Here is a 16,312-nt window from a genome sequence, read left to right as displayed (position 1 = left end):
AGGAAACTAATTTATGCGACACATTTGACATTTTCAACATTATCGAGCTGATCTGAAATACACTGTATCGGATCAAAAGTGCACTATATCGAAATTGGCCTATGTATCGAGGTATGTATCGTATCGACAACACAAATCTGAAATATTCAATAATTTCGCTAAAATCAAATGGTTTGTGTTATGTTCAGGTTGTACCGTTGGTGTTTTGTCAGTATAAAAAGTCATAATAAAATAAGAAAAGTAAGAATGAGACACGTTTCACATCCAAAAGAAAGCTTTAATTAGAAAGTTATATACACACTGTAAAATTAAATTAAACTTTATACAAATATTAAATTACTATTTTCACACCCACTGCCATGTACAGAGGAGAAAAACAAGGTGAAAAGCATTGAACCAAATGTGTACTTTTTTTAACCTGTAAATGCCAGGGAAGCAACACCGTACAACAGTGCTTTAAACGCAAAGTCAATCCGAGTTTTTCTTTCTTCTTTTTCCCATAATCTTTGAACGCCTCGCAGCCTAACAGAAGCAAAGAAACAAGATACAGGTAGGTGCTTGATAATAGGTTTAAGTGTCACCATTTTGAACCATTGTCCGAGTTGGTGGAGAACTAAGTTTGGACGTGTTTTCAGCCCACGAAAAAGCCTAAGTAATTGATAAATACACAAGACAGTTTTATGCATAGAATAGAAATAATAATAAAGTAAGGCCTTTGGGAAAACAGCCGACGCGAAGGCTTTCGAGAATACACAAAAAAATAAAATAAAATGTACAAGTCTAAGGCAACATTCTCGTTTTTTTGTAATTTTTTTTTACATTAATCAAATATATAGCTCGGTGACGGTGATGAACAGATGATTTTTGGGGAAAGTAAACATTTCCGGCTCAAAACGCAAAGCTGGAAATTAAAAATAAATACTTTAAAGTGGGACTAAACACTTAAAACTTCCCCCACAAAGACATTTTTACATTTTTAATCAAGCTAGTAAACCGGGTAGTACCTGAAGAGTGAAAGAAAAGCTCAAACTCCGTCTCTGCAGTCTTGCGTGATGTCAACAACTACTTGAAATTGACCACAAAGCTGCAAATAGACGTAGTTTGGCGTGAAAATTGACAAAAAAAGGACTGAAAATACAACATACGCATAGTTTAGTAGCAAAAAAAGTCGATATAGTGTTTAGTTCCACTTTAAAATTTGTAATAATTATGCTTTCTTGCTCGCAATTGGCGTTGGGGAGGGAATTTTCTTCACTGCAACCAGCTGCAGTTGGGGTAAAAGTAGTGTAGAGGCATGTATTCTCCAGCTAATAAGACTATCTGAGTGTCTGAATGAGTAATACACACGTGGTGTAGTGGGATTCATTGCCTGTCCAGACAAAGATGCGGTTCATGTGACTTATTTAACGCTCGGAGGGTTGTTGTTTTTTTTTCCTATGCTGAAAAAAACATGGGACATTGTGAGCTTGGGTCTGAACAAAATGCGTAAAATGGCTGTAGCAAGGCCTAGCGTAACTGTTCTTTCACCTCTCCTGCCGCACAAAAGATATACACACACGTAGCATACACTCGGAAATCTCAGACAAGCAATAAATACAGAAGGAAAACCAACAAAAGGGTGGCTGGATTATTAATGACAGGTGCTGCGTGTGGTTGGAGAGGCCAGGAGGGAGCGCGGGGAAATCAATGGACCCCACTGCGACTTAACAACGCGATGGCGACAGAAGCCAAAAGAAGAGTTTTTTAGAGATGAGTCACGTCCTGTTAGGAGGTTCTCGATAATCCATACACACAGTTTTACACACACACACACACACACACACACACACACACACACACACACACACACACACACACACACACACACACACACACACACACACACACACACACACACACACACACACTCACACACTCACACACTCACACACTCACACAGGTAGAAAAATAGAGGAGAAACAGAGAGAGACAGAGGAGGCGTCATGCTTCATTCAGATGGGGCCGCCTTGTGACAGGAACAGAACAGAACAGAAAACATGCAGCATTCACATAGAGGGCCGAGAGACCCAGCTGTCACTCAAAGCGTTTCAAGTACACCGGGAAGACCATTTGGACTGAGCGCCACACGACGAGGGGGCGGACTTCACACGCGTTCTGTAGTCCGGAGCGATACCTGACAGTGGCTATGGCCTGCTCCAGGAGAGCCGCAGAGGAGCTTTAGTGAAGAATGGAGAAGTACAATCTTGTCTCATGTCTGTATCATACAGGAGGTGTGGGGCGGTCCATGGGAGGTCCAGCGGTGCTGTGTTGGCGTTTGGCGTTGCTCTGATTAAAGCGATGGCAGAGGAGCTGCAGGGGAATGGGCCTGTGTACAGTCTTTAGTCTTTAGGCTGAGGGGGAGGAGCCACAGTCACTCATGCTCATGCTTCCTTCAGCAGAGGAATATCTGTAACACAACAGCTCACGTTAGATCACAGAAGCACAGACAGAACAGTGTGGGCCGTGTGAGGGAGGCGTACCGTCAGAGTAGTCGTCTGTGGAGGTGACAGACAGTAAACTATGCTGGTCACTGCTCTCAGAGTCTCTGCGCAGTGGGATGGGGGCACAGGCGCCCCGTGGGTGCTCTCTGGCCCAGGACGAGGAGCAGGGGGCCTGGTGCACCAGCACAGTCTCTGCGTGACTGCGACTGTGGCGGGACGAGGAGGAGTATGAGGAAGAGGAGGTGGAGGGGAGGCAGTAGTCAAAGTCTGTGTGTGGGGCTGAGCCCCCGGTGGCCCCCTGAGGAGGGCCCTCTGACAGCACGATGGGCACTCGGGTCTCTGGAGCGGAGGGCGGGGGAGAGGGGGGAGGACCAGCTTCTGACGAGTTCCCATAAACGGCCTCTTCATACGAGGGCAGAGCCACCTGGACGCCCTCCACCATGATGGAGCCCGACTGCCCGGACACGCCCTGCTCCCTCCTGCACAACACAACATCAGTGAGACTTAGACCTGGGGCTGGATGTGACACTAAACGACTCGCAGCTCTGAGGAGAGCATCAAGTCTGTGATCAGGACTTTCATCACACTCTGTTCTAAAACCTCAGCAGAGCAGAGACAGAGCAGCCCACAGAGCCGCAGACTCTGTCCTGTTTGCACCTGCCACCTGTCACGGCACTTGTACTTTCACTTCTAGGAAACTCAGATATTCTTCCTCACAGAACTGGTTTGAGCTCATGTGAGTCTGGGGTGAGGCTCAGCTGACTTTGGAGAATGATTACAGGTTAGAACTATGTGTGGATCAGATATTCAATTACAGCGTGTCAAACATTTATCAGAGTGTGGCCTGTTTTATTGTCGTCTCAAGGTGTGGTCACAATTCATTCTAGATTCTCTATGGATTTTCCTCAGTGTTGAAAAGTGATGAGGTTCTGTAACACAATCCATCTTTAGTAAGTTATTATAACTGGATTGATCCTCTGTTACACGTCCAATGTCCATAAGCTGGACAAACTTACCCACACGAAACAGAAACCCCAGCCTTTAATGACAGAACAGGAACAGGTTAAGTGTTTTACCTGCTGTGGTGAAAAGACTTGAGTTTTGGCTGCACCAGAACAAAGAGCACAACTAAAAGCAGGATGAGAGCCACAGAACTGGCCGTGGACGCCACAATGGACAGAGCCGGGATCCCCAGAGGAGAGGATGGCTCCTTATCTGAAACACAGAGAGAAGCGAGACTTTAAAAAGGACAAACCAACATCAGGGTTCAGGAGGCGTCATAACAGTAAAGGCCTTGTACATGAATTTTTACAATGAATTAGAGCAAAGTGTGTCATGAAATGTATTTTTTTTGTATATTTTACTAAAATATTTTGTTACAGAGCTGCAGTTTTGTTGCTTGTTTAGTGGAAGGAAACTAGTTTATGCGACACATTTGACATTTTCGCTATTTTTGAGTGCTAAAATGTTTGTTTCATATTCACTTTGCACAGGAAGTGGTTTAACACAGACTTATCGTATCACAGCCAACATTTAGCCTTTATTTTTTATTGAACCGTATTGAATCGATTTGGCGTGAGGTAATTGAGGAATAACTCTGGAGCACTGCAAACCGTTTAACATGAACAAGTTCTGTTTTTCGTGTTTTTTTAAGACCGTACAAATCAGGTATGACCCCAAAACTAAAACGGATATGACATTTTAATTTGGTTGATTTTCAGCTGTGTTCTTTCTTTACAAAACCACTGCTCGACCCATCAATATTGGCCTTTGCCCTCAAATTTAAAATGTAAATTAAATCTGGAGCTTCTGAGTCATTTCTCGCAACAATTTCATTTTAAGCACGTTGTATTTTCCCATCAAACGTCAGAGAGTACGTACCTTGTGTGAGCCGACAGCTGACCTGCATGGGCGAGTCCCACTCCCCGTTCTGGCAGGTGAGGAACTTGTAGTCGCCCTTGAGCGCGTATCCCTCGTCGCAGAAGTACTCGATGACGGTTTTGTGGGTGAGCCGGTGGCAGGGCGACGGGTGGCAGCGGTACCCTCCGTTCTCGGGCTCGGTGGGAGGCAGACACACTGTGGAGGAGACGGGACGGGGAGTCAGAACGGCAGCGCGTACTTTACTTTCTATAATATTGCGAGAAGGAGGCGTTTTTTCCTCGTGTGGCTTTTTGACACATTCAGTTCACATTTATTTATGTAGCACGTTTAAAACAACTTCAGTGCTGCACGTGAAAGAAAACAGAAAGAAACAGATACAGATAACACAATACTGATTAAAAAATATAATATTGGTGGTGTGAGGGCTGAAGCAACTAAAGGGATTCAGTGAAAAACACAGATTACAGAAATATTTTTACAATTTTAATGTAATTATTGGCAGTGTTGGGGAGTAACAGATTACATGTACTGGAGTTACGTAATCAGAGTACAAATTATGAGTAACTGTATTCGGTTACAGTTACTGTTTCAGTGAGTGGTAATTGGATTACAGTTACTTGGTTGAAATAAATGTATTACAGGGCGGGATTTTCCTGTTTTTACATTTTGGGCTATATCCCTTTTTTTTTTTTTTTTTTTTTTGTAATTCCACTCATTGCCGGACACTAAACTAGGTCTAAACCAGGTCTAAAACAGGATTTAACAGGACTAAACCATGCTGCATGGACGTGTTTCCTCGTCTTCTATTAATAATATTTTTAATACGGTTAAGTAAAGTCTGGGCTTTTTATTTTCTTTTATCAGACAAAACATCTTATGTGAAGATTTCCTTGTCTTTGCTTCTCTACAGCAAATCAAGTAATCCAGAGTATTCAGATTACATTACTCACTTTAAGTAATTTAATGGATTACGTTACAAACTACATTTTGAGGTATGTAATCTGTAATCTGTAGGGGAATACATTTTAAAAGTCACCTGCCCAACACTGATTATTGGGAAATCGTTCTCTAGATCAGTGTTACGTGATGCCTCAGCAGTTGGAGTATTTCTGTGAGAAATATTCATGTTATTGTACTTTATATAAATAATTACTCAGAACTATTTAATCCATGTTTAGCTTCATTGACCTGGTTTAGTCATCTTTTATTCAGCTTATTCCGGATGTTGCCACGGGCGGGTGTTACCATCGTCATTTGGGTTGTGTTATTTCTATGCATATATTCCACTAGAAATCAAATACAACTCAACCTACTTTATATTATATTTTAGTGGCAAAACTTTTATCAAATTTTCCATTTAAATGAATGTGATTCCGGCTCAACTGGAAAAACCAGCACGATAAAGAGTCAAACTTTATCTTAGGAGGAACTTGGTGTTTCAAGTTCAACGGCTCAAACACAGACTCCAAAACACGTGCTGTACAATCAAGACGTCCTCAACCATCATCGTAATATCTTAAGAATATATATATTTTTTATTTTTATATTTCTTTCATTTATTTATATTTTATTTACTGTTCTGGTTTATGTGTTCTTTTTTCATTTTGTCATGTTTTCTAGTAAGTATTGGCTGGAACTTTCGAAAATTCTTAAATTTCATATTTTATTTTGCCTACATACCTGTATAATATAAAGTAATTAAAAATAATGAAATTAAAATTAACAAAATAAAACTGCAAAATTAATATGATAACAAAAACAATATGGTCATTTTAAATAAGGACACTTAAACTTATAATATTAAATGTGATAAATGATTATCAAAGTTCAAAGTTCAAAAAAGTTTATTGTCAGTTCTTGTCAAACGATCTCCAAACTCATATAATCGAGTTGAATTTGAGTTTATTTTGGGATATTGTTTACATAAATAAGTATATTTATTTTATTTATTACATGTAGAGATTGTAGAACAGCTGGATATATAGTTTATTTGAATACATTTATGTTTTTCTATGCCTTATTTCATGTTCCAAGTATTATTTTTTATTCATTTTATGTTTTATACATCACAAAACTGCTCTAACGTTCATATTTGTAGCCTGTATTTATTTCCAATTTTAACGTTTTGCATAAATGATCAATAATAAAGTGTTTTTTAAGAGAGAAATGCTGACCGTGTAACAAAAAAATATTATCACTTGAATAATCGTGATTTCAATATCGACCAAAATAATCGTGATAATGAATTTTTCCAGAATCGAGCGGCCTTAAGTTGTAGGTAAAATAAAATACTCTGAGAAAGAAAACTATATATATATATATATATATATATATATATATATATATATATATATATAGGACTTGAAAACATATTTAGATTATTATGATTATTAGGCCCGAGTGCCAGAAGCTGATTATTATGATTATTTGTAACTATGATTTACACTGGGTCACCTTAAGAAAATAAATAAGAAAATTACAAAAAACGCCCCAAAAAATTAAGAATATCTGGCATATTAACTCAAGTGTCACATGTGTCGAGCTGTGACAAACCCATTCACATTTATGGCTGTCAGTGGAATACAGTGAGATGTATTTCAGTCCCAAACAAACACCGGCGCTGGCTCTGTGGCGGCGTAATGAGCTCCGTACAAAGACGTATGACAGTGGCTCTGAGTAATGGAACTAAACGCTCTGTCGCTGCCATTAAGACGCACGCTTTTATTAATAACGTTCTCCTTAAAACACGCCCACTCCTAATGGTTACATACATCATTTTAGCTTTAATGTGAACAGGATTGTGAACAATTGTAGTCCATTATTTTAAATACGGTCTGAATTAATGGCAGCGGAGCGAAATGTGTGGGGCGCAAATGTATCTAAAGGTAGGATAATGGAAGAAAAACTGTCAATTAGTCATGAGCTTAAAGGGGCATTGCGTAACTTCTAGCAATTTGTCATTTCTCTACCTAAAACGTTCCACAGTGTGACATTTAACAGATCTACCTTACATTTATTCAATTACAGGTGGTTTTAGAGCTCAAAAACACCTAGAAAAACAGACATTCTGAGTCTGGGTATGTTGAGAAACAAATATTCCCCGCCTCCGTTTTCCAAAATAACACTGTGCACATAGCATCCTTTTTAAAAAAAAGTTTTTGTTTACATCAACCCACATAAATACACCATATACGCCGTCATAACTACACCAAGTCTATGTGTGCCACCTTATTAGATCCAAATCTGCAGCATTTATTTCATTACAGTTTTACTCAAAAATACCTTGAAAAATGTGCATTACTGAGCGGGCTCGCCTCTCCACAGATCTGTTAAAGAAGTGGTAAAATTGCTGACCTCTGAGCTCTCTGGTCATGGATATAAAACATCAGCTGTGTGTGCAAATGAAGAAATAACCAGAAGAAATGCGACTGCTGCACCAGAAGAAACTGCTGCTCTGAATGCTCCATGATCATCATTGTTGTGGTAGTTTTCAGCTTTTCCAAGAAAGGGTGGAAGTTTTGGCTGGAGACCAACTTATGCAGAAGTTTATTTACCATCAATAATACAGGACCGGACTTGAAAAGTGAACATAATATGATTTCAAAAGAGAACATAGTGTGATCTTTGAGTGTTCAAGCCCCTTGACTCTTCTTCCAGAGGAGGTTTATAAAGCAAGTATGGTGAGACTCTGAAGGCCAGTAGACTCCAGTTAGACAGAAAAATGCCACAATTTAGATAATGTTATGCCAATGGTGCGCCAAGGGAAGATCACGGCGTAAATATAGCTTTTGTGTGTCAATGTTAAACTGAGATGTACGTGGAAGATAAATTACTTAAATTCTGTCATAATCATCAGAGCAAAAACGTGAACGCAAAACCGTATTTTTCCAGAATCTCCACTCTAGCTGGAGTTTTTAGAAAGATTCGTTTTCAGAGGCGAATTCGTTAATTGCGTGTAAAAGATCAGTACAAATGAAGGGAAATTTGTCAGTTTTTAAAAATACCCGTGTATCTGTAAACGAAGCCTGACTGAGCAGGGTTGCCTTTCCCCAGATCTGACCTGTAACTTGGTCTGGTTTAGTCTCCATGAAGATAGATAGAAAGGTTTAATGCCATACTGTGAAACGTTCCAGACAAACATCTCCATGGAAAAAAGGATTTAACGGAGCCTCCACCAGAAAAGTCACACAATGCACCTTGACTAAACTTGTTTTTAAGGGACAAACACTACAAAAATAAATTGTAAAACGACACTAGAACAATTTGAAATGCTCAACTGCTTTTGTTCTGACAGATTAAAAGATTTGATTTGCAATAAAACCCCGTCGTGTACAGTTTTGTATCACAGTTTTGTATATTTATGGAGAATTGTCGTGTAGGAGCATGGCTGACGTAAGCTTCTGACTTCACGATTGCTCAGAATATTAAAGCGAAACTGTAAGGAGAGTTCAAACGGGGAGAGACCGCACGATTACTCAAAACATGCACGGATGGCATCGAAAATCACCTCAGGCGCGGTTTTGATGCGGGGGCGTTATAACGTGGTTGAAAGCTCCAAGGTTATCGGGTTTTGTAAGGGTTATTTTGCCAGCATCTAACCAAAGACTGTAGAAAGACGTGGACTGAGGGAATGTGATGTAACCAGTAGAGAAATAAAAACACCAGGATCATGTACAGCGTGTTAATATGAACATTTTAAGACCAAAATGAGGAGGGGAGACATTGTTTCTTTACAAAGTGAATTGGATCCGGAGCCGATGGAGGTGGAAAGGCGCCCACGCTCACTTCCATAGCAGGTTGTCCATTTATATAACGTATTTTTTGGACTATAAGTTGCATATTTTCATGATCTGGGTGGTCCTGTGACTTATACTCAGGTGCGACTTAAAATATATAATGTCACATGTTCGTTATTTTCACGCTGACAGACTCGAGAGGGCGCTCTAGTCTTGTGTGTCAATATCTGCTGCTCCTGTTGCTCCTGTACCACTGTCACTTGGCTCTACTGCGCATGTCTCCTGCACAAAGAGCCTCTGTCCTGTCTGTATCATGTCAGTGTCTTGTAGGATTTCAGCAGATTTCAGGCTCTCCCGGGGTCTAGGCTAGTTGTATCGATCAGGTATGAGCGGATGTCTGGCTACTGAAGTTTGAGACGTTTCTTCTTGTCATTTACGCACTCACCTGCATTTAACGCATCTGGGTCATTAAGACGTATCCCCCCTCACTAATGTTCATTTAGTGTCATAACTTATTAACTGATTTTATCATCGCCACACCTATATTTGTAAATTAGTAAAGAAAAAAAAAAAAAAGCAACTCTATGTATAACAGAAAGTACATAGGACAAAAATGTATTTTTATCGGAAACAGGAGCAGGATGTTTGTAAATATCTGCCTGCTGATGCCTTTAAATGGTGGATTCATGTAATTGATCGGATTGAGGAGGGTAAATTGTTCCATTCATTTGGAGCTTTGAAGTTAAATGCTCTGCGGCCAATTTCTTTTTTATGTTTTTATGTTAGCACACCAGACGCCTGCTCAGCCTGTCGTTTTCTATTCTATTGTTATTACTATGACTTGCCTTTCAAGATGAAATGTTTGATAAAATAAATTTCCCTCTAAAAATGTGACTTATAGTCCAGTGTGACTTAGACTACGTTCAGACTGCAGGGCTTAATGCTCAATTCCAATTTTTTTGTGAAATCCGATGTTTTTGCGAGGTCGTTCACATTTCCAATTAAATACGACTTGTATGTGACTCCAGTGTGAACATTAAACGGCCCAAAAGTGTCCTGCATGTGCACTGGAGGACATGATGACGTCAATCGCAGCGAGCGTGCTCTGTGTTTACGGAAGTTTTCCAAACATGGACGCGAGCATTGAGCACCTGGAGATTTTAAAGTTCCTCTCGTACCGGAGCCAGAACATGAACAACTTACTTGTTTTAAGGAGGAGATTGAGAAGGAGAAGGACGAGGTTTTTGGCTGTGGTGTTTTGTGGGGCAGCAGCAGCGACGTCCGTTGAAAGAAACGTGTGGATGTGGAGACGTAGCCAATAGTGCTGAGTGGTGATGTGCTTCTCTTCAGTGACACGGAGTTCATTAACAATTTTCGCCTACTTCAGCGCAGAATAGTGATGTTTGTCGCTTGTTGATAACGTGTAGGTCGAATGAATGCACTTTGACCGTTCACACTGAAGTCGCATGTCAAAAGATCAGATATGTATCGGTTTCAGGAGCACATATCCAAGTGGCCTGGGTCACATTTGAAAAAATCAGATCTGTGTCGTTCAGACTGTCATTAAAAGACCAGATACAGGTCACACAGAGGCCAAAAAATCGGATTTGGGTCATTTCAGGCTGCAGTCTGAACGCAGCCTTATATATTTTTTTTTCTTCTTCATTATGCATTTTTTGGCCTTTGAGACTTGTATTCTGGAGCGATGAGTCTGAGAGTGTCTAACCTACATAATTACAGGTATTGTTAATCTGCGCCTGTTCAAAGCGGCGTTACCGTTGTTGCGGACGCAGCGCGGCGGTGGGTGGGACCAGGTGCCCAGGCTGGTGCAGATGATGCTCACTGGGCCCTCGGCGCTGTATCCGGGCTCACAGCTGTAGGAGAGCAGGGTCCCTGGGGGGAAGGAGCCGCGGTTTGCCTCCGTCTGGTTCAGCAGGTCCCCGTGCTGCACCCCGGGCGGCCGCGCACATCCTGAACACACAGAGAGAGGAGAGGAGACGGGGTTAGAGGATGAAACGGATCTTCTGGTTTGAAACTACACAAACTAATTAAACACAGTCTTGAAAAACATGAAAAACAGAACGAGCTGATTTCAAATGGTTTGCAGCGGTACAAAGTTATTCCTCACATTCTTAAAACGCTTTCCCAACAGCGTAATTACTCACCACAACGATGATATAAGCAACTTTCAGAGACCAGAGAGTTTTTTGAGGTAGTGGGAACAAGAACTAACATGCTAACAGCTCACTTTCTGGTTCACAGATGCCAAAAAGGTTTTACTATTAAATATCGCACACAGCAATCTCATTTTGACCCCACACTTTCTCCGATAATCAGGAAATAGAGCTTAACGCATTTCTAGTGTCCCAATTATTCACCGTGATGAAGTTGTCTGCGGTTTTCACAACTTTTAGAGCAAAACAGAATTTCGTGGTCACAATAATGTTAACAAAAACAGTTCGCTTGGTTTTGTTTTAGATCCAAAAGCAAGAGACTTCAAACTAATTGCAGTCACATTTTCAACAAACACATATTTAGATTAACAATTGTAAGAAATCCTCTGTAAACAACTAAATATTTTATGATTATATAAAATTTTATCTTGTTCTGTATAAAACCCACTAACCCTGTAGTCTGGACTAATATAAACATGTTCTATATATAACGCATGACAAATTTGTACTTGTTTAGTCGACCGTTAACGCACTTCCCCCGAAACCTCTTGGAAAACATTTACACATACTTCTCAGTAGAAAAAAAAAAACGGTGTACAACTGTATGGTTAGGGAAATTATCAAATAAAGATAGATTAAAGGTTCTATAATACATTAAATTGACTCTCGTGAGCTTTAAGTCGTGTTATAATGTCGTTCCCTCCTCAAAAACATCAAATGAAACAGAAAACGCACACCAAGGTTCTTAATTCGAGTGTCATTCATTCATTTGTTTTTCAAAATAAAACCACAAATAAGAAAATGAAAAATCTTCATTACTTGTGTCCAAAACCAAAATGAAAAAGTGGATAACGATTTGTTTTTTCAGTTTTTGATTTTGTGTTTAAATGAATAATGGGAAAAAATGGACCAGAACTTAGACTGGGACCAGACCGGGACCAGGACCAGGACTGAGACTGGGACCAGGACCAGGACTGAGATGTGAATGAGACTGAGAATGAGGCCGGGACCAGACTAGGACTGAAAACTGTTTAGTCCTGGTTTAGTCCTGCTTTAGTCCTGGTTTAGTCCTGGTTTAGTCCTGGTTTAGTCCTGGTTTAGTCCTGGTTTAGTCCTGGTTTAGTCCTGGTTTAGTCCTGGTTTAGTCCTACTGTAGTCCTGGTTTAGTCCTGGTTTAGTCTTGGTTTAGTCCTGGTTTAGTCCTGACTCAGTCCTGGTTTAGTCCCGATTCAGTCCTGACTCAGTCCTGATTCAGTCCTGGTTTAGTCCTGATTCAGTCCTGGTTTAGTCTTGGTTTAGTCCTGGTTTAGTCCTGGTTTAGTCCTCATTCAATCCTGGTTCAGTCTGTATGTGGCACAAAAGTCCGGCATCGCAGTTTAAATCACGGAAACGGGAAACCATTTTTCATTTAAACACAAAATCGAAAACTGAAAAAACGATTTGCTATCCATTTTTTCATTTTGATTTTGGAGACAAATAAGGAAGAAAACTGTTTTTTCGTTTTCTTATTGTTGGTTTTATTTAGAAAAATGAATCATACACGGATTGTTCTTGTAGAAGTGCAAATTTAAGGAACAGTAAAATAAAAGTGAAGAAATGCATCGTACACTCAGAGGCCGATGTCCAAAAGGTTTTTTTTTATTTTTAAATAATGTTTTGGAAAAAAAGACTTCGCCAGATAATTTTTTTTGCTTTGGACCATCCCCAAAAACAAACCTGGAGTTGTGTTTGTTTCATTCACACATGTTTTGAGTAACTCTTTATTACTAGTTTGTCTACATCTCAAGCTCAAAATGTTCTGTTCCACCTTGTGATGTCAAGAAGCGGTACTTTTTTTCCAAGTTAACAGCTCCTTTTACCTTTAATTCAGTAGAGATCAACAATTCCTGGGCTGAAATCATCCAACTGATTCTAGTGAACATGTATAGAGTTTATAAACACAGTGAAGCACTTCCTGTATCACCACATGACATCACAAGGTGGAACAGAGCGTTTTCAGTATGAAGGAAGAGCAAATCCAGATCCACTTTATTTCTACAGCACATTTTACAAACAAATCAGTTTCCAAAGTGCTGCACAGAGATCATAAAGCAAAAATAAATTGCTAAAATTTGGTCGTACGAGTCCTAAAACAATAAAACCGGTAAAATCAAATAAAAGCAAAACCATAAAAATAATAAAACAGAAGTAAATAAGACACAGAGGACCACACGACTCACGCAGAATGGAGAAAAAGACGAACAAAACACAACTCCGGGTCTGTTTACGACGAGGAAACATTTGAACATAGATCAGAAAATAGTGTAATCTGGGCCTATTCACATTTAAGCTCGAGTCTAACCCCCCTCCCTTACAGAGCGTCCGTACATGGGCCTTCAGCGAGGAGCGTTTGATGGATAGATCCCCGGACTCCCGCTGTGATGCAGAGTGTTATTACAGCTATTCTGAATGACCGTGTCCATTTGCAAACCAATTACATCTTCAGATCATTAGTGCGTCCGTCCGAGCCGCTCAAAAATAGCTCGGCGATGAAAGCGACTTCAGGACGTCTTCAATATTCAGAGCGAGCTTTCATTCAGGAGATTTGAATTTGATAACCTTTAATGGTATTGTTAAGAATTGGGAATGAAGTTGCAAATTTGCGTTTATTACGAGAGAATTTTATGGTTAAGCGAGAATTAATTCCCAAATTGTTGGTTGTAAACATATATAAAACAATTAATACGCATTTATGACACTATTACAATTACTTTAAATGCTGAAATATGTAATTTTTCTAGAGGTGGATCAATCATTTGCTTTGCTGTAATGTTCCAAAGTGTGGCATTAAACATATTGATCCTGTGTATATTCAGTTACAAGTGTTTTATTCAGCATCAGTATCATCTTTTAAATCAGACACGTCAAACTCATATCAAATATAGACTACAGAGACATTATTTATTTAAAATGTTGTTATTATTTTATATTATGCCTGTTCTGGATTCAATGTTTAAGTAAAACTATTATTAAACACTTTAATAAGAAAAAGTTTAACATTACATATCTCGAAAGAAGAGAAAACATGCAGGTGCTGTTATAATTTTTCAATAAATATTTAGTTTGGCCCACGACTTAATCCCAGTTTTTAATTTTGGCCCTCTGTGAATTTGAGTTTGACATCCCTGATTTAAATAATTTCTTAAGACTCTTTTTTTTTTTATCGATTGGCCTTCATTTAACTGGTTTTAGCTTGATTTTATTCCGTATTTATTTTTTATTCTATTTCTTTTTATTTATTTATTAAAATTAATTGGATTGTTTGCATCATCGTCTGTTTTTGTTCACCTTCGTCATGCTTTTTGTATTGTTCTTTTTGGCTTGTACAGAACTCTGTAAACCTTGTATTTAAAAGATTTAAAAGATAAAGATTTATTGCAAAAAACTACCAAAAAAAACCCCAAACTTTGAAAATATATGCCAATAAACGGTTCTCCTCTTCACAGATCTGACTTGTGACTTGGCCTGATAGCGTCACCTGCTTGTTTCCATGGAGATATAAATGTTTAATGTCATACTTCACATTTTTATAATAAACAAACAAATCATTTCTCTACAGAGACAAGCAGGTGGCCAAGTAACTACCAGAAAAGTTACACAGTCCATCTTTAACAGTTAGGGATGTAACAATAACCAAAATATCATGAAATCGATTGTCAAAGTTCTCACAATAACATCGTGGACCATCACAACATATCAAATTACAAGTCTCTTTGCTTAAATGAAGAGTTATAGTGCAGCAATAGCTAAAAAAGACAGAGAACTACATAGACCATGATCCTTTGCTCCATTTCAATGTAGACTACATGAAGAAATAACAGTTTTAAGTCTTAGTTCTTTGGATTAAGTCTCGTCATGGCATTTTAAGAGAAAAAAGTGACATATTAATAGTTTTGTTAGCCTCCACAAAATATTGCAATAAATATTAAGTAATAAAAGTTAAATTAAATGAAAAAGTACACGAGATTGAGCGTTTTTGCCAGATTAAACTATTAAAAAGTCGTCTGTTGTATTTTACAGAAGCAGGTCGACGTGAAGTCCATTTTTATTTGTTTGTTAGACTTGTTTATCACTACAAATGGGTCCTTGCAGTATTATCCATCACAAACCTGCTCCTGCCGCCAGCTCATGCCACGAGCCGGGTCCGTAATTAAAGCTCGGAGGTATTCTTACTCAAAACTAGGCTATGGTCTTTTCCTTTTTTTTTTTTTTTACTTTTTTCTTACAGTGAGCGCAGAGGGCCAAACACTGTATCAACATGACAAGATAGTGGGACGGCGACGGCCTCTGCGGTGCGTTCAAATGTCACGGGAGCTTTCAGGCACGTGTAATTCCTCTTGATTAAGCTGTCAGCGTCGGGTAGCGTTTACAGCCGGCTAATGAACCCAGTGCGTGTTTGAGTTAATTGAGTTTTGTTCTGAATCTAGGAGGAAAAATAAATGTGTTGTAGGTAAATATGAAACTAAAAATAGGGTTTGTGTTGGGATTAGAGGTAAACAATGGCAGGCTCGCTGAAGGGGGACGCCAGATTTAGGCCGTCTGACATAACACTGGACACCTGCGTAAACGGAGACGACCCAGCAGGAGTGAGACAAAAACCGTCTCGTCTCAGAATTTTGGATTGAAGTGCAGTTTTTGTCATTTTGGGCGTTGGCTGAACAATGGTTTTAATCTAGACTAGACTTTTATATCACAGCGAGAACCTTTAGTATAAAACTGTAATGGTGAGGTGAGGTTAGGTCTGCTTTATTTGTACTGTAAGTAAATTCGTTTTGCAGATTTGAGAGGCTGGGCCCACATTTCACATTTCATTCGTCCACACTGTACACAATAAATGCATATAAAAACACAATTAAGTGTTACAATGCTCCAGTGCAGAATGGTTTTGTTCCATAAATAATTAATTCATTCATCGTGCTAGGCTAAAAATCACAATAAAAAAATTTATTAAAAAATCTATATATAAACAGGATTTTCCAAGAATAGGGGTGGGTTCATATAA

The 16,312-nt window shown here is 39.2% G+C and overlaps 1 protein-coding gene across 1 annotated transcript in view; it reads right to left on the bottom strand.

Annotated features, from left to right (window-relative positions):
• Window positions 1-256: 256 nt before the first annotated feature.
• The window catches only part of susd6 (sushi domain containing 6), an 80,092-nt gene continuing 64,036 nt past the window's right edge, over window positions 257-16,312 (bottom strand). Inside the window, exons 3-7 of the mRNA XM_020928631.2 lie at window positions 10,874-11,068; window positions 4,362-4,556; window positions 3,557-3,695; window positions 2,520-2,959; window positions 257-2,446 (exon numbers count right to left, since the gene is read on the bottom strand). Of these exons, the coding sequence (XP_020784290.2) occupies window positions 2,421-2,446; window positions 2,520-2,959; window positions 3,557-3,695; window positions 4,362-4,556; window positions 10,874-11,068 (995 nt within the window). The 3' untranslated portion in view covers window positions 257-2,420. The remainder of the gene's footprint in view (window positions 2,447-2,519; window positions 2,960-3,556; window positions 3,696-4,361; window positions 4,557-10,873; window positions 11,069-16,312) is intronic.

This window comes from Boleophthalmus pectinirostris, unplaced genomic scaffold, assembly GCF_026225935.1.
Source record: "Boleophthalmus pectinirostris isolate CB_2022bp ecotype Guang Dong unplaced genomic scaffold, ASM2622593v1 HiC_scaffold_13, whole genome shotgun sequence".
NCBI lineage: Eukaryota > Metazoa > Chordata > Actinopteri > Gobiiformes > Gobiidae > Boleophthalmus > Boleophthalmus pectinirostris.
This window is presented reverse-complemented; position numbering and strand designations above follow the sequence as displayed.